At 45.2% G+C, this 23556-nt stretch overlaps 1 protein-coding gene across 1 annotated transcript in view; it reads right to left on the bottom strand.

Annotated features, from left to right (window-relative positions):
- The window catches only part of ZNF704 (zinc finger protein 704), a 219869-nt gene that overhangs the window by 31160 nt on the left and 165153 nt on the right, over positions 1–23556 (bottom strand). The window contains exons 3-4 of the mRNA XM_040995483.1: positions 6575–6678; positions 1243–1475 (exon numbers count right to left, since the gene is read on the bottom strand). Of these exons, the coding sequence (XP_040851417.1) occupies positions 1243–1475; positions 6575–6678 (337 nt within the window). The remainder of the gene's footprint in view (positions 1–1242; positions 1476–6574; positions 6679–23556) is intronic.

Here is a 23556-nt window from a genome sequence, read left to right as displayed (position 1 = left end):
GCAGGTACTCCTGCATGTGAGCAGCCAGCGTTCCCAGGGACCCACAGAATGGCAGGTACTCCCTCATGTAAGCAGCTAGTGTTCCCGGGGACCCATAGGACGGCTCTGGCCTTCTGCACAACAGACTGGAGTAGCTCAGCAACTCCTCCAGGACACTGCCTTTGGAAGGACAGGAGGCCATAAAAGTCAGCCTTTACTTATACCGCCCCACATGGGGAATGCCTGTGCCACTACGCATGGACAGATGCAGGGAAGGAAGGTGTCCGGGAATCAACGTCCTCTTAGTATTTTTCTTTGACAGTTTGGGGGAAGGAGATCAAGATTGCCTTGTTGTCTTCCAGGCTGTATCCTCGAGTTCTGTTTGTGAGCTCAGTCATTAACCATGAAGCTTTCAATGCAGCATCTAAAATCACGCTAATGAAGTAACACTTTCCAGTTTATATGATGCTATTAAAAATAATGTCAAAATGTTTTCTAGATGTAGTGGCAGTATTGCTTTATTTCTTGCCATCAGAAATGCTTCTGAAAACTGGAGTGAACACAGTTACAGAAAAGTAGAGGAATACAAAGGAAGGGATGGGAGTGTTAGTTCCCAGCGGCTTGGACCCACGCTCCATCCGTGCAAGGCACAGGTTAAGCAGACGCTCAGTGTCCCCTTCCTCCTGACAAGGGGAGAGCAAAACACCCTATGAGCCAGCCCGAGAATTGCAGCAAAAGTGCAACCCATTAACGCATTAAGTCAGATAATTAGATCTCCGCTCACACTTTTAGTAACTAGCCTGCGATTTGTGGTATGTGAATATGCACATCTGTTTATATGTAAGTTTGGACATACATTTCACATCCAGCTGCATGAGATGAGATGAAGAATGTGTTTCCTAACTCAGTGCTCAGGACTGACTGAAACAGAAAAGAGACAAAGGTATTAAATACATTTTTCACACTAAATCCCACTGAGACAGTGAGTTAATTACCTAGCCAAACCTCTAGTGCTGTTTTTTATCATCTTCCACATTTGGCGAAGTCCCATGCCGACTCTGAGGACATCTGTCCCTGTTTTTAGACTCTTTGATCTGTCCTTGGGCAGGACTTAGGGTTCTCAATCTGCACCCAAGAGGCAGCAGCAAGCAGGACAGGCCCGCTGGCATCCACCACGAGAGGGCATGGCTCGGAGACCCCCACACCCCTCATGCAGAGATGGGCCCGTGCCACGCAATCGGGGTCCTGACCCCAGACACCAACCTTTCTTTTCCTGGGGATGGGCTCGTCGAAGAGCAGGTTGCTGGCTTCTGCCTCGTCAATGCCGTCGTCGGGTGGTGCCGGGCTGCGGAAGGGCTTGAAGCTGTCAGCCGATAGTGGAGGCGACGGCGTGGACGGGTTGGACTGGTCACTGGGGGCGCTCCAGCTCCAGTAGCCGCTGCTGCTGCTGCTGGAAGGCACGCCGGTGCCCTCTTTCCAGGATCCGCTGAGGCCCTCTGCACGGGACACAGACAGCAACGTCAGGGGATGGGCACCTGCCGTCTGTTCTGCTCTGCTGCCACCCCCTGCTTTCCCACGCACTCATAGGCATCAGCTGGAAATGCTACTTCTCTTGAGCTCTGGCCTCCACAGGCATGCTGCCCGCTGATGGAGTTGTCTCAGGCACAGGACAAGGGATTTTCCGAGACTTTTCTTATGTGTGCTTCCCTGTGTAACATTTGCTCCTTTAGCAGGAGAGTGGGGATGACACAAACATAAAAAAGCCATAGATGGTCTTGTTCATTAAGTTTAAAGTTTAGCTACTGTGTATTTCTACTGCAAGCATTATTTGTGCTGGTGCCCCCAACTGGCATACACTCACATTCAAGCCCACCTCAACTTTATTTTTTGTTAAGGTTTTTCAAGGGACTGGGATTCTTGAGATGGATTTATAAGAAGTTTCCTTAAGATTTAAACACATAGGAGCCATTCATTTCTGGATGACTATCAAATGCCACTGGCTATGTTGCTTATCCGAACAAATACTCCTAACAGTTCCTGACCTTCTGCATGGGTCTTACACCTACAAAGCTCACTCAGACACTCATGAGCTCTGTCCCTCAGAGTGAAAAGGTGACCACTCCCATTTTACAGGTGTAGACTCTGAGGCAGCAAGCAGCAACTGACCCAGGGGTACAGTGTGTCCTCTTCCCTCGGTGCTCACAGGCCATGGGTGGTAAGCATCCTACCTCCTCTGCTGGGATAAGCATTTCTCAGCAGCAGTGACTTCCTGGGGTTGCATTTTACCATTGTGGCGAGTGGCAAAAGCTGTGTACTGCTTGTTAACAGGGAGGGATTTCTGCCTAGGTACAATGTCTTTGGGGGGGCGGTTCTCTCTGAATCCCTGGAAATTTGTACTATCTTTCAAGATGCAGAATACTAATTAGTATTTGCATAACTTCTACTCTCTTGCTGGATAATTTTTCTACCATACTGTGTGTCATTTTGAATATATTAAAACTATTCTCTCACTATAAGAAAAAGTCCCCAATGTCTCATTAAAAAATGCTGTTACTGTTCCTCTAATCAGTTGATGAGGTAAAGACAGATGATAAATTAGAACTCACTGAGAAATTTTTTTCTTATTTTCAAAAATTATTTACTTTCTGGAAAGTGAGGGGAGATGGGAAAAAGGGAGAGAGGAAAGGAGAGGGAGGGAGACGAGAGGAAAAGGAAGAAGAGAAGTAGAGGGGGAAGGAGGGAGGATAAGAGAGAAGATAGAGGGAAATGGAAAGAGGGAGGGAGAGAGAGGGAAATAGAAAGAGAGGAGAGGGGAGAAGTATCTCCATCTATTTCCCCAATGCTCAGAGAAGTTGGGGCAGAGCCAGGCAGAAGCCTGGAGCCTGGAACTCATTCTGAATCTCCCATGTGGGTAGCAGGGACCCATGCAGTACTGCCGCCATCACTTACTGCCCACTGGCACTTGCAGTTGGCAGTGTAGCTGCAACTTGAACCTATGCACATGAATTTGGGATTTGGCCATTACAACAAGTAGCATTTTAACCGCTAAGCCAATTGTGAGTCCGCATAAGGAAACTTTTTCTTCACCTGTTTAGCAATTTCCAGCATATTCATCAATGATGTCAAATAAAAGTTCAGTTAGATGAATGAAGACTGAAGTTAAAATAGGAGATTAACTTACTGATTTCATTATGTCAAAGATCTTGCAGAATCAAATGGTCATTTATTCAGGCTCACACATTGTCTGCATCATCAAAACCAGGTTTGCATTTTATTCCTTACAGTCTGCATGGAGACAGGGACAAAAAAGTGTGCCCCTGGGCTGGAGCTGGCTCTTACAAACAAGAAAGCTCCTCAATTCCATACAGCAGGAGTGCCTGAAGAGCCTAAGGCAAAGCTGCGGGTGGTATCACCTGGTGTGAAAAACTCACTTGGCAGGCCCAGGTGGCTAATAAAGATACCACAGCACATGGACATGTGCTTGTAAAACAGAATGAAGTTCATGGTGCTAGATGTGTGATCCTGTGAGGCAGGAGGAAGGCACTGCACTTTGAGAAGCAACCGCTGCTGTGGCATGGCTGCAGCACCCCATGTCAATGCCAAAGCTCATCTGCTTCCTGGCGAGTGACATCCCCTTTAGCGATGCCACTGAATCAGAAGGGCAAAGTGATGTCGAAGTGAGAGGTTCAGGATGGCAGCACTGACTGGTCACATATCTGGGGGCACAGCAAAACCTTAAATATGTTCTAGGATGACAGGCAGGCGGTGCTGGACTCTTAGTCTTGTTGCAAGCCCATACCCTGATCCCCAAAAGGATCACAATAGTCTCCCCAAATTCACTGATAACACAGCAAGTCTGGAGAAAGGCTTTGGTTCTATAAAACGATGCCTTTATTATCATAAAATGCTTTCCCACTTTAAGAATTTGCTTCAGGCTGCAGACCAAATGAGTGGTATCAGACAACGTGGGTTTCTAGCTGAGAATTTTTCGAACCCAAAATGAAAAATGAACTGCTCTCTACTGTAGTACTAACAAATGTTTGCACTGAAGGATCTATGGATGTGTCTGATTCTAACTTTTAAGTAGAAAGGAACATTAAAAATTCTTCATTATAAAAAGAATCCGATGGTTAAAAAATGATTTATATTTTAAAATATATTTGTGGTCCCCTCTAATGAGTCTAAGAGATTCTGTAATGCTGCTTTCCCAGGATGTTTGGGGCAGCCTTCTATGTGCTCATACTGTGATCTTTCTTTAACAGCCCTGCCCAGCTGAGAAGGGAAGGACAGAGGTGTCCCACCAAGTGAAGTCAAGGCAAGGAACAGAGTCTGGACATGTGACCAGGTGGCATCACCCACTTCGTGGTGAACCATGGTGCTGGGCATCAGTGATTGATGATACAGACTTCAATTTCCAGCATCTTGAGCATTCTTTCCACTTATGATGGGATTGTAGGTTTTGATTGGATAAGCCATCAATTTAATAATTCTGTGTTTATAAGCAGGCTGTGCATGAGCCACAAATCAGTTTTACAGTGGACTGTGCTGGGGTTTTTGGGCTTCCATGGCTATTGTGTCTCTGTCTGTGGGCTCCATGCATTCCATTTGGGTAAACCGCAAACTCCCTTCCATAGGGACTCTTCTGTGTATGCTCCTTGCCAGAGCCACCAGTTGGCCTTTTTTTGTTTTTGGCAAAGATTTATTCATTTATTTGGAAGGCAGAGAAATAGAGGGAGAGATAGAGACAGAAAATATCTTCTGTCTGCTGATTCACTCTCCAAAAGGTGGCAATGGCTAGAACTGGGCTAATTTGAAACCAAGAGCCAGGAGCTTCTTCTGCATCTCCTACATGAGCTCAGGGGCCCAAGCACTTGAGCCTCCCTTTGTTGCTTTTGCAGGCACATTATCAGGGAGCTGGATTGGAAGTGGAGTAGCCAAGACTTGAACTGGTGCCCTCATGGGATGTTGGCATTCTAGGCAGTGGTTTTACCTGCTATACCACAGCACCAACCCCAGTGGCCTTCTTAACGCAGAACCTAGTTCTTTTTTTGTTCTACCTGCTGAAGCATCAGACATTGCTCCCTGAAACACTTTCTCCTGAATTCCCCCAGAGCTCCTGTCCTGCTGTCTCTTTTTCAGGTCACTTCTGGCTCTTCCTGGATAAACATCCAGGATAAACAGCCTTTGTTAATCCCTCCCCGGTGGCCAGCTGCCCTGCTTCCCCCATGGCATCTTCTCTGGGAAGTCTGCTTTGCCACGATTCCCTCGAGGACCCTCCAAGTGCCGTTGTCCGATTCTGTTCTGTTGGTGCAGCCCCCTCTCCTAGGCAACAACCAGATCTCCAACACGCAGTGCGTGTTCAGTGACTGCCAAGCACTGCCTCCCAGCTGTGCTTCAAAGTGAGCCTGCTGTCTTCTTCAGCAACCCCACTTCTTCCCCCAAACTTCTACTAAGTGATCAACTTCTCTGCCTCATTCCCTATCACAGGAAATGGGTCCCTTTGCAGAGGCTCTAGGCAACACGTGTGCCTTCATCCTCTGTGTCTATCACCAAGTCCTATGGATTCTGCCTTCTACCCATTTCTGAATTATGCTCTAGTTCTCCCCACTGCGGCTAGCAAGGTTCAAACACTCCATGCAGGTTTCGGTGTTGTTGCTTGTCTCGGTAACCCGACCCTTAACCACTGCTGCCTGAGTCACTGGAATGGCTCCCTCAAAACCTCAAGGCGAAGTGTGTCCTCCTCACCAGGCAGGCATGACCCCGTGGGACCAAGCTCCTGCCTCACCTCTCCATCCTCAGTTCCTGCTCTGCGTCCCTGATTTGTCTTTCTGAAATATGTGAACCAATACTGTGTTTATGAGAATAGATCTGAAATCAGAAAGACAGGAGGATGCCTGCTCTATCACTCATAAGTCACTGAATCCCTACGGTGTCCGTTCACTCATCTGTAAGTCGGTGATGCTAACACTTGCAGGTGCTGTTAGGAGAATTACAAGATATAAAGCAGGCATATAGCAAATGCTCACTCTATGCCACCTATTACTAGGTCCAAGATTGATAGTCTGCTTTTCCTAAAAAGATTTTACAGCCTCTGGGAGTGGAGACACACTTCTCAATGATGTATCACAATTATCCAGCATGGTAAATATATGTTGAATACATCAATAGATTAAATAATTCTATTTGATTAAGGAGTCTGAGATAGTGGTTTTCAATCATCAGGAAGTTCTTTGATACAACTACCTACCTCCCCAGCAAAATTAATAATGCTAGGGAAGTAACATCGTTTAGACCAATTTCTATTTACTTGGGAATAGAAACACAAACACTGCAGGCTTGTATTGTGGCAGAGCAGAAAACAAGCAACAGAGTACCACTGTGAGAGCTGAATGGATGGATGAGTAAGGTAAGTGGGCTCTCTGGAATGATAAGGAGAGGGACAACCTTGAGGTCCTCATTCACGCAGTTTCCCTTTGCCTCCTGATCTTTGCTGAGTGTTAACTGTTCATTGCATTTGACAGGAATGAGACCCCACAAAGGGAGGCTCTTCTCTTGATGTTCAGGGGCCTTTTCCTAAGCCCATCCCCAGGCTTACCATTTGGCCGCACAGGAGGGCTTCGAACCAAAGGGCTGGTTGACAAACTGGTTAGTACCATGGCTGCTGTCACCTTGTCCATGTCCAGCTCCTCTGAAGATTTCCTGTAAAACAAGAATAGACAGGGTTCACTGTACCCAGTTTGCAGCACCTAGGGGATCAAGCAAGGTTCTGTATCTTCTTGAACTCATTCCTGTGAGAACCCACTGGTCTGTTAGCTTTATCAGTGAGGAAGCTGCAGCCCACGAGCCTGTGAGTCAGTCAAGGTCTCAGGAGAATCCCATCATTCCTTGCTCCCTGCACAACTATTTATTGGTGGAGAGTTTGAGTATGAGTGATGAGTGGTGAACAGTCCTACCTGCATGGAGCTTCTGGGCTGGTGGGAAGGAACAAAATTATCTGCAGACAACCCACAAGGAATCCCATCATTTCTAGAGGTGTCTAGTACTGCTAAGGAACCAGCAGGTGCACATGGTGATGATGGGGACCAGGCTACACTCCAGGTGACCAGGAAATATTTCTTTAATGAGATGCAGAGGCAAAGTGTGAAAGTATGAAGGCTGGTTCCTGCATGCAGGTGCCCCGTGCAGAAGCATCAGCCTGTGTCAAGGTACACATGTGCAGGAGGTTGTATCAAGAGTGACCCAATCATGTGAGAGGGACAGAGTGGTGCAGGGCTGGCCACACAAGGTCGTGAGCCCATGGAAGATCCTTCAAATTTATTCCAAGTGGAATCAGAGGTAGCTGGAAGGCTTACAGTAGCCTTGTGACATATGAGTAACATTTGTAAAGTACCTGGCTTGTGTTTTGGAGAAGGGATTTTTAGGGAAGGCTGGTTACGAGATGCCTGCTAGGAGTCCAGATGAGAGGAAGCAATGTTGTGGTCCAGGGGAGGAATCATCACAGATGAGCTGGCATAAGCACCTGCCTGCTGTTCTAGGTGGGGAGATAAAAGAAAGGGAGAGATCCAGGGTGGCCTCGGGTGCTGCCCTGTGCAAGAGCAAGAACCACTTACTGAAGGAGAAATAGAACTGGGGTATTTAGACATCAGTTTTAAAGTTTTTATTTTCCAGGTCTACCAGAGAACAACAGGCTATAGAAATACTGGTACTCCATCACTGAAATGAAGAGGTTGCTCTGGTTCAGTAATTTTGCCCAGTCAAGGTTCATAAGATAATGATCATGGTATCTGGAGTCAGGTTGTTTAAGTTTATTTCAATAAAGAAATTAAAATTAACAAGCAAAATTGATGTAGTGCATTGACATCAAATAAATTGTACCACCACCTCCTGAGAGATGAACATTTTCAAATTAGGGAATAGTTGAAGCAGTACGACAGAGGATTAATAAGCCACATCCACAAGTGACTTGTCAGTTTGACAAATGTGGCTTTTATTCACAGGTATGTTGTATAATCTCTAAAAGCAATGAACTCTTAGAGATAGATACATCCGAGCACTGCTTCACAACTCAGTGGGAAGAGAAATTCCGGGGGGAAAACAGCACACCCAAGTTGGGAAGACTGCTCAATACTATCATCACGAAAGTACAAAATCACTACAATTTGGCTCTGCAATGTCCATTACGATACTAATATCCAAAGCTTGTTCATTTAATGCAAAGTTAAAAAAAAAAACAGAGGGGAATCTTCACTTTTTTTTTTCTCAAAGCACCTTACGCTATTTTACAGCAAAAGGTTCCATCAAAAAAGAAATTACTTGTTTTAGAAACCAGGAATTAATAAATACTTGTATAAAGCAAGCTTGGTAGGAGACAAGGAAGCTGATCATGAGGAAGTTTCCAAGAGCACTTCTCACAGTTAGTGGGAAAGACCCTGCTCATTCATTGGCCTATCATTTAAACATCCTACTACAATATTCAAAATTGACAGGATCCCTGGACTTGGCAGTAAAGATGATGCCAGTTTCTTTCAGATATGAAGCCCTTAGAACTAGCATGAGGGGAAGATGTTCAGACACTTTGTGGTGCTCCTGGTGTTTCGTTGTTTGTTCAATCTCTTCATGTAGTCATGGTCACAGAGACAAAGAATGAATTGGGGACCTTGAAGGAGAAGAGTCCACTACACAGTCTGCTCTGGAGACTTTAGGGCTCCTCTGAATGCCTGCCCTACTCGAAACCCAGTTGCCAGGCTCTCCCATGGTAGGGCACACTTTGGTTGGCATTTCCATCGTCTCTTCAGAGACTCAGTCATGGGAATTGCTGACTTCACTTGCCAACTACCAGCCTTCCCTTTTTCTCTAAGAGAAGGATTAAGAGCCAGGAGAAGAGGCCCATGTGCCTCAAACAGGGAGTTGCCCTGACTTAGTAGGGAGAGGGTCTCTGCATCCACTTTCCTGGTTTCCCTGCATAACTTGTTTTTAGGGATTTTGTGCTTTAGTCTGCTTTCTAACTTTTTTGATTTTCCAAGTCTATGGTGAACACTTTGTTAAGAGATCTCCCTGAGAATGAACTAGAAAGTAGCTTGCTTTATTTATTTATAAATATGAGGGTCAATACAGACCGCATCGGTACAAAACATTGATTTGTTTTACATAGTGAAAGCATACTACTACATTTCAAACTAATTATGGAGCATATAAAACTGTTCGTAATAAAGAATGCAAACAAAAATAAACACTAATGTAATTAGAGCGCTTGTATATCTGAATTCCCTTTAAATTTCCAATTTGCACAGGAGGTTGGGAGCAACAACAATAAAAAACCCAAGGAACACACAGCTAATGACGCAGTTAGCTGATATTCCTCACGGAGTATTGTAGCCAAGCCACATGAAACACTCTCAATCGATGTGGCCTTGTGCTGAGTTGTGTTTTTGTTTTGTCTTTGTTTAGTCTCTTTTGGTACAGTACTATCTAATTACTGATTAACTGGTGCTGCAAATTCAAATCCTTATAATTAAACATGAAGAGATGATATACCAAGTAGAATTTGCTACACTTTGAGAACACTGCAGCAAAAGCCTTCTAGTAGATTTAGAGTTGTTGAGGGGAAAAAAACAATAGAGGTGGTATTAATATTCTCTCCTACTTTGAAATTGAATTTAAATCTACTATGGAAACCTTGCCAACCACATGGTTACCAAAGATTGAGACTTTTCAATTAATCTTTCTTCTGTACTCACTTAAATATGAAGGAATTTTATATTTGGAATTAGAAGTTTTTTCTTTTTTTTTTAGGCGCAATGAGAGAAATTCAGAGTGAGATTTACAGCGAGTTCTTCCATGCCCTGGATCATGCCCCCACATTCTAGCAACAGCCATGGCTTGGCTGGAGTCAAGAGCCGGAGACTCTATCTAGGGCTACCATATTTGTGGCAGGAACCCAAGTATTTGGGTCACCATCTGCTGTCTCTCAGGCACGTTAGCAAGACACTGTATAGGAAGTGGAGGCAGGACTTGATCCTAGGCACTCAGATATCCTAAGTGGATATCCCAAGAGATGCTTAATTTGCTGTGCCATAATGCCTACTCTAATATTTGGAATTATTTTAAAAAACAGTAATGTTCATCTTTATGGTACATGTGACTTTCCCTTCAAATCGACCTGGGATCTGTGGATGAACAGGACTCCAGCATGAGAAAACGACATTAGGGAAGGAGGGCAGGCAAGACCTGGTTTCCTAGGAGCTTGGCTGGAGACTGATATGAAGGATGCAGTGGGAGAGCACAGGAGACAGAGCCTAAGCCAGGGCATGGGGCTCTGTGTCACTGACTGGCTAGTCTGATGTGTTTTTTTTTTGTAAGATTTATTTTTTATTATTATTATTTTTTTATTGGAAAGGCGGATATACAGAGAGGAGAGACAGAGAGGAAGATCTTCCATCCGATGATTCACTCCCCAAGTGAGCGCAACGGCCGATACTATGCCAATCCGAAGCCAGGAGACTCTTCTGGGTCTCCCACGCGGGTGCAGGGTCCCAAAGCTTTGGGCCGTCCTCGACTGCTTTCCTGGGCCACAGGCAGGGAGCTGGAAGGGAAGCAGGGCTGCTGGGATAGAACTGGCGCCCATATGGGATCCCGGGATTGCAAGGCGAGGACCTCAACCACTGCGCCACCGCGCAGGGCCCTGATGTGATTTTGCAAGCAAAGAATGGTCATTGGATGTTATAGCATCCCGGAGAGAGATGATCTGTATATACCTGAGAAACATGTCAAGATTGAAAATTTAATGGAAACTGAAGTCAGTCTATGCGACTATTTTCAGATACGTTTTAATTCAAACTCAAAGAACTAGACTAAGAGGGATAGCTGCCATAGCTCCATGAACAGGGTTCAGTCTGTGAGCACAGGGTTTCCTTGACTTCTGCTAAGAACATATTCTAGACCTCCTTGGCAGAGGGAGTAAAGACAATGGTCGAGGGGGTAGCCACAGCTTCTCTTCCACTCTCTGCATTGTTACCTATGTGACTTAGGGCAAATTGACTCTTTGAATCTTATCTTCTATTCTGGAAAAGGAGAATAAAAGCAGATAAATGGAGAGAATTAAGTGAGAAAACATGAGCACAGCATGAGTCCTGCCCATGAGCTATGATGCTCCATGAATGCTAGCTCATAGCCTTCACATTTAATACACCCACAGCATGCACCCACCACAGAGGCGGAAAGCTGTTACTTCACCTGCACCTCTTGTTCAGTAATAGTCCTAGCAGCCATTGCTTTTCTTTCTTTTTTAGGCCAGGGTTGGGGAAGAGATAAGGAGTAAGCAGAGAGAAAGCGTGATTGGGTAAGTGAGTGCTTTTTTTTTTTTTTAGCTTTATTTTATTTTTATTGGAAAGGCAGATTTACAGAAGAGACTAAGAGAAGTATCTTCCATCTGTTGGATCACCACTCAAGTGACTTCAGTGGCCTCAGCTGAGCTGATGTGAAGCCAGGGGCTCCATAAGAAGTTGCAACTGAGAGTCAGCAATGATGCCAGTCCAAGTCCCAGTTGCTCTACTTCCAATCCAGTTCCCTACTAAGGTGCCTGAGAATGCTTTTGAAGATGACCCAAGGCCTTGGGCCCCAGAACCCACATGGAAGAACTAAAAGACACTCCAGGATCCTGGCTGCAGACTGTTCCTTCTGGCTCTTGCAGACGTTTGGGGAGTGAGCCAGCCGGTGAAAGATCTCTGTGTCTCCCTAACTCTACGTTTAAAGTAAATAAATACATCTTTTTTTTTTTTTTTTTTTTTTTTTTTTTAGTGGGAACTAGCACAAGGAAGAGCAGCTGCTGGGCTGATACAGGTACTGTGGCAGAAACCGCTCCTTGTATCACAATTCTTGGCCTGGCTGTCCACAGTCAAAACCTAGAGCACCTGTTTGGATTTTAACACTTTCAGTACTCTCTCTTCCAGCATGTGCTAAGAGAATGACGGTGTCTATGTGAGTCTGTGCTTCAGTTCAGTGGTGAATCAGATCTTCATATCACAGATGTGATTAATGCCAAGAGGGAGGAGGACAGATGTGATGAAAGGGCCAGGCAAGGCACCCCTCACTACTGGGAGGATGGTTCTGACTAGAAGGGAACCTGGGGCACTGTCTAGTACAGGGGCTGGAGAAGGGCCAGGGCAAGGCTGGCTACAAAAGCACAGGAGGACTGAACATGGAGTGTAGTGCATTGGGCAGGGGACAGCCCAAGCAGGGCTTTTCAAGTTCTGGGTGGGTTTGAGTCCTTGTCTTAAAGGTCCTGGGAAGCATGACATGCTTCCGGCAAAGTGGGACTGGCAGAGACTGAGTAGTGCTGGTGTGACACTATCAGATCCCCTGTTCAGAAAGCTCACTCTGGCTGCCATGTGGAAAATGAGTTTTTTGGGGTTTGACAACTGATCTTTTATCTGAGGAACTGACTGCCCAGGGACTGTGGCATCAGGTTGCAAGATGACATCATCTGTGATATGAAGAGGCAATCAGCATGGCACATGTAGCATCCATGGACACAGTCTCTGGGCCCAGGGCCTCATGTACAAGTGGGAGAGGCAAGTCTGGCCCTGAGTGTGGGGCTGTGGCTGTGTGCTCTGCGCTGACAAGGTCAGCCATTGTTTGTGCTGCAAGAAGCCCCTCTCCCTGCTCCTGAGTCACTTTGTGCTGCGATGCTCTCTGCTTCACATTCTGACCTGGCCAATCCTACCAGAGAACGGAGATGTTTCACATTCTTGGAACAATAAAAGGCATTTATCTGCAATTACAGTGTTGTAGCAGCAAACAGACATAAAACTGAAGAATATATTCATTACAGGAGCACTAATCCAGTTCCTTAGCAACTACTGAAATGTGCCTAGACCAAGTTTTGTTTCTCTTAAACTTGTAATGTCTTAAAGAATGATACCAGAAAAGCTTTTCTACAGGAAAGACTATGGTAAGCACTCCCAATCTCAGAATTCTGAGAAAGCTTTTATTGCTAGCGCGGGTAACCACATCCAGTAACTATGAAATGCAATTTAAGCACAAAACTTCATCTTGCTTTTTAAAGAAATCTTGTAAAACAGGAGATATGTGCCAACCTTTTCATTTTAATTTTAGCTGTTTTATTGAAAGATTTTATTTATTTGAAAGAGTTATGCACAGATAGAATAGTCTATCCACAGGTTCACTCCCCATATGGCTACATCAGCTATGGCTCAGCCAGGCAGAAGTCAGGAAACAGGAGCTTCTTCCAGGTTCCCCATATGGGTGGTAGAGCCCAAACACTTGTGCCACTTTCTGCTGCTTTTCCCAGGCCATAACCAAATGGAATAGCTAGACACAAATCAGCCCCTACAGGATGCTGGTTCTGCCAGGGTGGCTTTACTTGTTGGCCACAGTGTGACCCCCTCCTGCACTTCTGATCCAGCTTCTTGCTAATGTGTTCTTGGGAGAGGCAGCAGATGATGGCTCAGGTGGTTGGTTCCCTGACCCCTGCAGGGGACCTAGATGGAGTTCCAACTTCCTGGAGTGAACTAGCAGATACAAGCTTCTTCCTGTTCATCTCTCTCTGTTCCTCTACCATTCAAATAATTTCCAGGTGGTGGATACTGAGGGATTCATTAGACCATTGCTTTTGTGTATAGATGAAATACCTAATAATACAAATTAAAAACCAGAACGCAACAAGAGCATCCCTGTTTACTGCAGTAGTGCAGCTTCCCATAATCTTCTTTTCCACCTGGTTCACACCAGCTCACTCCTGGCAGGGATCGACAGTCTCCCACCATCTACGCCAGCATCTCCCATCACCGGCATCAGTTCTGCCATTCATCTCTCCCTTGCAGTTTGGGCTTTCTGACAGCTCACCTGGAGGCTCCCCCGATCAGCACCCCTGAATCTCTGGCCTTTCCTAGTCATTTGCTTCACTTGCCCCAGGGCCAGGGATAGTCCTTCCAACTGGGTCCTTCCCAATTGCCATTTGCGCCCTTGCTCTTGGTAGCCCGCTCTGGGGGAAAGCACTTTGGGCCTCTGTTCTGGATCCATACTTCCCAGCCTTCACCTCAGCAGGACCCTCACCTGCTCCTGAGCAGTGCTCATGCCCATTTCCTCCTGGTATTATTCTCTATTTTCACTTGCTTCTTTGAGTTTCACCCACCAGTCCAAGCGGCAGATTTCCTTTCCTCTTTTATTCCAGAGAGAACTCAAGTCTTTGTCACACACTGCTTTCTTGACTTCCCTTCTTAAATCTTGAGGGGGTGAGTGAAAGTGATGCTTTCTCTTTTAAAGGCACTGCTTATACCCATCCCACTCTGTTGTTCTGGCAAGACCTGACTCTTGCCTCCTCCCTCCTTTTTCCACTGGCTTCTTCTCTTAGCCAGTTAGCCTGCTTAGCACTCTGGGGCACAGGTAGAAATCAACAGAGAGATAGAAAAGAAATGAGGAGAGGAATGGGGTATTATAAACTAAAGAGAGGACAGAATTTGAAGGAAAGCCAGATTAATAGGCAGGGAGACCAAAGCAGCAGGTTCAGGCAGATTCAGAAGCTGCTGTGGGGTGAGGAATGAATGGAAGTTAGGGGGTGAAAAATTGAAGGCAGCGACCACAGAGGACTCTTAAAAGAGGCTTGAGCAGGAAGTGAAGGAAAGTGTTTCTCTGGGAGGAAGTGTTTTTGTGTGCTTTAGATGAAAGGAAGCACATTTATTTGCTTATTAGAATTAGCTAGTAGGGATGGACAGGCTGTACATCCAGAAGAGAAGGGACGGTAAGGGGACAAGGTCTTTATCCAGGCAGCTGGAGTGGGCACCTGGGCCTCCAAGGAAAGCAGTGCAAGCACCCCTTATCATCAGAGTGAGAAGGAAGAGGGGATGGGAGCAGGTGTGCTGGTGGGTAGGAACTCGGGAGGCCTCCTTGGAAGCAGGTTCAGTTGTGGGGAGTTGGAGAAGGGGTCCCAGAGTGCTGAAGGGTTCAAGGCGCTGTTGTGAGTCCAGGAGCGGGGACCAGAGCAGGGTATCACAGGCTGTCAGCAGTGCTGAAGGCTCAGCCAGGGCTGTTGGCCTGGAAACTTCTCTCCTCTGCCCAAGCCACACATACACTCTACAGAGTTCTCTTCCAGCTTTTGGAAAATTCTGCACAAGATGCATTCTCTCCTCTCCAGGCACACCTTTGCTCCAGGAAGCATCCTCCTCTTCTCTACCCTGAGCTAGCAGCACTCACCCTCAATCCTCAGCATGGCCACACTCACAGGAGCCTCCCAGGCTCGCTCCCTCCCTCTACCTGCTTGGCCTGCAATGCCTGCCCCTGCTTCCCTGCCAGAATCAGCACCCAGGCTTGCACCTTTTTATCTCCAGCTTCCAGCACAAATCCTGGCTTAGGCTAAGTTCCTGGTGATAGGTGTGGGGACACGCAAGGATGTGACAGTCGCTGAGGGGTGGCAAGGGGCAGCACAGCAACAGTACAGGAAAATGTACATACTTGACCTGTTCCTCTCCTCTAAGGAGACCTGGGGTTGTACTCTGTTTCTCTGCTGGAAAAACAATTCCTGAAAAATGTGAAGCTATTAAGTAAATTACTCATATGAATACACACACACATTTTATTGGACTTTAAAAAGCTGGTGGCCTATCTAGGCCAAATTGATTTCCTCCCAGTGTCTGTGATAACTCCCCCGCTCTGCACAAGGGCTTGCAGACCTCTGGCAAACTCTAGAACATTATTAAACAAATAAGTCTCTAATGCCCTGGAAGTGATTCTGTGTGATTAGCTGGACTAAGTCGATGTGCGCAGGCTGTAAAGTGTAGCTGGGGGGAAGCTCTGCAGGCACCCCTCCATGGCCACCTGCACAGTAGAGCTTTGGCACTGTGACCGTGGCCAGCATGCAGCCATTCCCAGGAAATCAAGGCCCGGCTGTAACCTGCACAGTTCTCCAGAACACAATGAATGCCCTCTGAGGTTGCCCATGAGGAACTGCGTGATAAAAAAAGACTGGAGAGAGCATGGCTGAGTCCCAAATTTTCTCCTAAAGTGTATTTTCCATGCTTTTGTGCATGTGCCTGTGCATCTGTGCCTACTGGAATGGATGTGTCACTTAGTGTGTGTCTGGATCCTGGGTGTCTCTCTGTGTGTCTCTTTTTGCATTAGCGTGGGTTTGTGTGTGTCTGGGTCGGTGCACACACGTGTACATGAAGGCATCCTGTGTATATCTGTGCATACTGTGCATGTGTATGTCTTCATGTATATGTGTGGACCCATGTGTGTTCTGCACATGGACGAAGAGATGAAGTGAGGGAGAGCCGACTGAAATCTCTGGAATGACAAAGTCTTTGGAGCTTCTCCCTGTCCCACTGCATAGCAGCAGCCAGAACAAGCATGCCAAACTCTGTAAAGAGTACTTGGGGATTTCAGGAAAGTTCTGGCTGCTGTGTTGCTGCTGGGCTGCTGTCTGTCTGGGCCATCAGCCTGTCAGCCGCAGTCCTGGTGAGCACCTGCTGAGGGAGAGCCTGAGGTTCAAGCTGGGCAGCAGGGTGCAGGCTAATGCAGCTGCAGCGCCCTGTGTCACTGGCGGAGTCTTCGGGCTAACAGTCGCCTGGTAAATGTCATGGTTATCCTCAGGAGGAGAGCTATAATCAAAATTGCATCTCTCACTCCTATATTTGTGTCCGAGCCAGGTGATTCCAGACTCCACAGTGGGGTTAATTACCTGATGGCCTGGAGGCCTCAAATCCATTTAAGCGCCAGTCATGTAAAGACCAGCCAGCTACACTTTCTGGCGATAACAGTTATTTCACAAGCACAGCTGGGAGCAAACAAATGCAATGTTTTCTGGTCTTCCAGGGCAGGGAACAGGAGGTGATTTCTTTTCTCCTAGACTTTATTTTTCTTAAATCAAGTCACGATTGCAATTGTATTCTGTACTTCTGCTGCTTCTCCTATCAGAAACAGTAACATTATTGGGTTGGGAATTGATGGAATGAAAGGTGGGTCATGGAGGGATGTTTGTGGCTCTTTCTCTTTTTGTTTCTTGAAAAGGAGAGTGTTCCAGTCATTCCCAACCAGGTCACCCCAATGGGCTTCCCAGGAGCAAGAGGGTAGCTGACCCTGCCCCCAGGCAGTTTTGGAGTTGTCACAGCCCGGGAATTGCAAAGACACTGGGGTATGTCTGAGGGAAGGCCTTGCCCTTTGGGAGTACCCACTCACGCTGGGCAGAGGACTGTTGGACTCCAGTTAAAGCCGGGTCATTCACTCCCATGTTCTACACCAAGGTGGGGGGAGGGGAACTTGTTCCTTAATTATTACTTTCAGTTTTGGTTTGTGGCACCTAAAGTTCACCTGGGAGCTTCTTTAAAGCCTGATGTGTCCTCTTCCTTACCCTGGGATGATGGGTGACAAACCGGTATGTGATGCAGACTCAATCTCTTCTTAAACTAAGTTCCATATTAGATTTTTTTTTTTAATGTTGATTTCTTAGAAAGCCCAACATCTTTCTACTCATAACTAAGCTTTTACAGAGTTCACAATGCCAAATGTGTAAATGCATTTTTTTCTTTTGAAAGGTTTATCTGAAAGGCAGATGTGAAGAGAGGGGAAGAAAGAGAGAGAGAGAGAGAGAGAGAGAGAGAGAGAGAGAGAGAGAGGGAGAAGGAGAGGGGAAGAGAGAGAGAGAGAGAGAGAGAGAGAGAGAATCTTAAATGTATTGATTTACTTTGCAAACAGTTAGGTCCAGCCCATCCCAAGCCAGGAGCTAGACATTCACCTGCATCTCCCACATGGCTGCCAGGGGCCCTAGCACTTGGATGGTCTTGGCAACAGCCTTAGTAGGAAGCTGGGTAGGAAATGGGGTAGCTGGGAATTGAACAGCACTCTAATATGGGATGCCAGCTTTGCTGGTGGCAGCTCAGTCCGCAGGGTCACAATGCTGGCCCTTCTAAGGCCATTTTCAGCTGCCACTGTGGGTTGATATTCATCATTGCCCCAATGTACAAAGGTAAAGAGTGGTAATTTTCTAAGGGCATGTGGCCAGGTCCTTTCTGTGTAGCTCCCCAGTGGGGTCCTCATGCCACACGCTGATGCTGTTTTCATGACCTTCTCTATAATTTCCTATAATTGAAAAGCCCAGGTGAATTAAATGCAATTCATTTTAGGTTACACAGTTAATTTCTTTTTATCCCACTTCAATTATTTTATAAAGAAAAGAGTTTCTTTAACATATATGGGCAATCCCACATTAATGAGAACACAATACAGCACATAAAAGTTCACATTGGAAAAAAAACTAGATGAAATTGTAGGCCTATTTCTCACTTACAAAAGGAGTAATGCTACTCTCAGAAGGATTCTCTGTGGGTTTTAACATGGTCTAAATGATCACATTTCTATTCAGCTCACATCCAAACCCTGATCCCTACACTGCCCTCTGTTGTATGCTATTGGTGAAAGCTTACGAAATTGCCAGCATTCACCAATTGTTTTTTCTACAAAAGAGGCAATTTCACATGATTCAGCCTGATATTTGTGATAACTCAAATACTTACCTTTAGTTTCACAGGCTAGAAGTGAAGCAGTTTATTTTTATTTTAAATCAATTGTTTCAGATCAGCAAGCCAGATAATGGCGCTCTTTTCTGCAGTGTTTATTATGGGTAATCTGATTTCTGGGGCAGGCTTTTTCTTTGCATGCTGATATAATTCAAGCAGGCCTCAATTCAATGATACCTAGTGTGTGTCAATCTTACTTTAGGCAGAACTGCTGCCCCACTACTTCTTAATGTTCTCTCTGTATAAGAGACATTCTCTGGGAATGTCTAAATGCAAGCAAGCATCTATGACATCGCCTGGAGGAGTTACGTACACACACATCACAGGCTCTATTTCTGTTGTTTTACCTATCTATCTACTCTCTTATCTATTTAATAATTAACCTTTTAATAATTAATACTTTTAGTAATATTTATTTATTTTTCATGATACAGGTTAAAGGATTGCATCTTCCCCCATTTGCCCTCCGATAATTTCTCCTATATTATTACAGTAGTACAGTCCTTGAGCAATAGTCAAAAGCCCATCATTCTTCCATTTAAGTGTATCATGACAATGCAGATACAGATATTGGTAGAGAGGTCCAGCATCCTATTGTCAAGATATATTTAGCAGTTTCTTTTGGAGTTCATCTTTATTCAGGAGTAGAGATACATACTGCACTGTATCTTCACTTCTCGATATGCTAGTCTCCCTTACATAGTGCCCTAGATGAATTTATGCATATTCATGCTTGCTTATTATAGCTATTGACTTTGTATCTTGCATGAAGGCTGCCTTATATCAGAGAGAGCATAGAATATTTGTTCTTTTGGAATTTTCTTATTTCATTGAGCATAATGTTCTATAGTTGGGACAATTTTTGTTGCAAACAGCAGAATTTAATCCTTTTTAATGATTGAGTAGTACTCCATAGAGTAGATGTATGATAGTTTCTTTATGTTTCATTTATATTTTAACCAAGTTATATGGTGACTGGTACATTTGGACTTTTAAGATAGGTATTTTGTCCCAAGAAAATGGTAATCCTATCATACTTTAAATTTGCTCAGAGCAGTATGATCTAAGTATCATGAAATTAAACTTAATTATTGAACACTCGGAGGCTGAACAATTGCACTTTTAGTTGTGTATATTCTGTGCTCAGGTGACATGACTTCCCCAAAGGAAAAAGCAGAAGAAATCGATATAGCAAAAACATAATGCAAGAGCTACTACTAGGCTTAGCAGCAGATCAGTAACCTGGCTGGGTAGCTACTGGCCAGGGCACATCCAGTTTCCTGTAATAAGAGGTGGGTGAACACAGGTTACTAATGCCAAGCAGGGTTTAGGCTAAAGCCAAGTAAGGTACACAGTCCAGAGAAAGCAAAGCAGATACTGTTTCACATTTCTTCTGAACACAATATACATGGCTTATAAGCCTAGGATGCTGGAATCAACATTTAATGGAAAAGGTATCACTAAAAATACCTGTAGTGCTATTAGGTATAAATAATATTTTCCACCTCTGCTGGTAATTTCTCACTCATTTAGGTTGTCACACTAGTGTAGCAGCAGCTTGCAGGAGCACTTACTGCAATGTATGCTCATTAAACTATGCTGACATTACTTATGCAATGTTTCTTTCAATTTTTGATATTATGAAGTCTCAAATGCAACAGACATCTATTAGTCAGTGGCTAATAAGTGGCTAATCTGTTTTCTTTCTGTGCCTTCTCCACTTCCCCAAATCATTAAGAAGGTTAGTAAACTTGCCTTTCCCTGTACTTCAAATGAACTCATGAAATCTGATGGGAAAATTAGACAATTAAAATTGATTATAGAAATATGGAGAAAATATCTTCAATAGCACACATTACTAACCACATCAACATTTTTTCCTCTCCCTAGTGTACTATTTTTATGAAGGTTCATTTAGCATAGACAGACTTAAGCACCTGCTGTCTTTTTCAACAAGTAAATTTCTAAAAGTCAGAGGTAGAAATAGTATGTCCATCTTTCTCTTCCAAGTCTCTAATACCAAGGGTAGGATTGGTTCTGCAAAACGATGCCTAGGAAGGATTGAGCAAGAGAAGCATGAGAACAAAAGGAGAGCCTGCAGACCACAAGGCAAGGGAGAAGGAAGTGAGGGAAGGAAGGTGGAAAGTACTTCAGGGAAGTTCTAAGAAAAAAATCTCAGCTGGAGATGAAGGGATGTTCTGGGCAAAGGTTGCTTATTAGAGGAACTCCCTGTTGGGCAGGATGGCCCCAGCTTCAGTGGCCCTGCTGTGCTACACCATGGAGGGCAGCAGCTGAGGGAAAGCATGACCTGGCTGGCTGCCTGGGATCCAAAGCAGTAGGATTCTGTATGTCAACTCTGCTTCCTACAAAGGCGGCTTCTACTGAAAGGAGGAGATCTGAGATATGCACCTCCGTGCCCTCCACAAGCACTGTTCTCTTGGGTGTGCATGCAATTTTAACTGTGGGATCTCATTTCTTACATAGTTCAAAGGGCTGCATATCTTCATCAGCTTCTTTGAGATCTATCCTTGTGGGCTAGTTGTCTGCTGTATGTTTGTCTTGGTCAGGGCCCAAGTTACACTCAGTGTCATGGTATAGAACAAGGCAGTCAGGTTACATCAAGTATCTGGGATGATTTCATTTCTTCAGACCAGACTGAAGATTACTCTAACATTTGCTCAAGAGGCACATTTAATAACAACTCCTTTGGGTCCTGCCTGGTCAAACCCAAGGTATAGCTTAAGTAATAGCTTAAGTAATTTATATAGTATTTACTATGTGTCAGCCAGTGTTCTAGCCATCCACTGGCTGCGATGGCCAAGGCTGAGCCAGGATGAAGCCAGGAGCCATGAACTTCATCTGAGTTTTCCCATCTTCTGTTGTTTTCCTCAGGTCATTAGCAGAGAGCTGGATCCAAAGTAAAGCAGCTGGGACACAAACTGGTGCAGAGGTGGGATGCTCCTGTGGGAGACCTGGATGGAGCTCTTGGTTCCTAGCTTTGTTTTGGACCATCCCTGGTTGTTCTGGCCATTTGGGTAGTAAATCAGTAGGCTGAATATATTTTCTTTCTTTTTTCTGTCTCCCCACTCACCTCTGTCATTCTCCCCTTGAAATAAATACATTAATCTATATAAAAAAATAAATAAAAGACAGTTTCACAGAATACTATGTGAACTACAAGACCTAGGCAAAAGTCAAAGATGTCTGATTCATCTCTCATAATTCTCTGAGGGGATAAACATGCACATGCACCAAGGGAAGGCAGCAGAGATGAGAGCCTACACTATCCTTTCCTGGTGGTGCTTGGATTTAGCTTATAGCAGGGTAGACTACAAAGTGTGCCCAAAGCAATCCTAATTACGGCAGGAAGTACACTGGAATTCATCTTTTCAGTGTTTATCTTTAATAAGGCTCAATCTTAGTACCTTTTAAAGTGGCAATAACAGGCTATTGAAGGAATCTGGTCATGAATACAGAACCAGTGCAGAGACAGTAAACCAAGGTGGAAATGAATGAGGCCATGAGACATGTTGGCAACTGAGCTGCTGAGATCCTAGAGGAAGGCAGAGGAAGAGTTTTGTATCCATAGATGACCCTGACCTTTTAGCTGGTAGCCAGTGCCACCGAAGCAGTCCCTCATGCTTCCAACAATGTGTTGTTTCGAATGGGCTCCTTTGTGTTGTGGCTGCACCTGTCCCTTCCCTACGCAGTGCAGTGTTTTGGGATGACAAGAGCCACTCCGATCCCTTTTATATAAAAATGGTACCCAAACTGAAGGACTAGAACCCTTTGTGGATGTTTTTCTACCTTTTAAAATTATTAATTATTTTATTTTTGATGATTTTTACATAGTTGATTAGGGTGATTAGGGTCAAGGACTACAGGAAGGTGGGTCAGATCACCACTTACACATTTTCTTTTTTTCCTTCCTGTATTTGGGGAAAGGGAGGAGACAAGGATAAAAGCCACACAGAGCTCTGCACCATGGGATGGAGGACAGCCAACCGACACCACTCCAGGGTTCCCGAATGGGGGCATGTTCTGAAGGTCCTACTCATGAGGTTTTGATAGTTCAACAATTCTGAATTACTGCCTATCTCACCACTCCAAGCACGATGAAATCCTCCCAGAATCCACTGGCTGACATAGTACACCTTAGAGCCTCAGTTTGCCCAGATATTCATTGCCAACGCTTGGCTGGGGTAGTTGATTGATTTATTCAATTATCTGTCCTCTGTTGTGGTACCAGATGTCCTCTGCAGGCTCCAATGTACTGCCATATCCTCCATGTGCACCTGGATATGCTATCCACTGCTCTAAGCCATTGAAAAGGACCAACTCTGACACATGCACTACATGGTAAGATCATGGAACCTGTAATTTTCCCCATGGTTGGGGTTCTGAGTCCAGCAATTCAGCTGGGGGGATCCCCAAAGAAACTTGATCTGGGGTGATCCCAGACCTGATTCTTAGGAGTGCTTGCCAACACAGGGTGCGGCACAGTTGGTCGCCCGAATTAGCCTATGCACATGTCGGTGTTGCAAATCCTGGATCAGTTCTGTTTCTAGCCCTGTCTTCCACACAAACCAATAGGCATTGTCGTCCAGCCAGATTCTCAGATTCTGCCTACCATACACTCAGCCCTCACACAAACCTGTGGGAGCTGCAGCCTGTTGGAATGACCCACAATTACCCCCCCCCCCATGCCTATCTCTATCCTGGTTCCCATGCTTGCCAGTGTGTACAGTAGACTGATCTAGTTTGTCCTGCATCCTATTCAGCTTTCACACGTTAATGATCTTTGAAGCCTTGTTCAGCTCAATCAGCCCCACTATCCAGCCCACGTACCTGCTGGTGGGTGCCACCCTCAGTTTAGCCATGCCTGCCCCAGTTTTGGTTCTCATGCTCTCTAGTGGGAGTGGTAACACAAGAGGAAGGTGCCCACTGTTTCCCCACTGGGCCCACTTTCACTCCCAGATCCTACACTCTCCAGGTGGTTCTACAGTTTAATTTGACAGAATTTGCCCCCAGTGCCAGCTTCTGCCAGCTG

Source organism: Ochotona curzoniae, unplaced genomic scaffold (assembly GCF_017591425.1).
Source record: "Ochotona curzoniae isolate NIBS_2020 unplaced genomic scaffold, NIBS_Ocur_1.0 contig_1071, whole genome shotgun sequence".
NCBI lineage: Eukaryota > Metazoa > Chordata > Mammalia > Lagomorpha > Ochotonidae > Ochotona > Ochotona curzoniae.
This window is presented reverse-complemented; position numbering and strand designations above follow the sequence as displayed.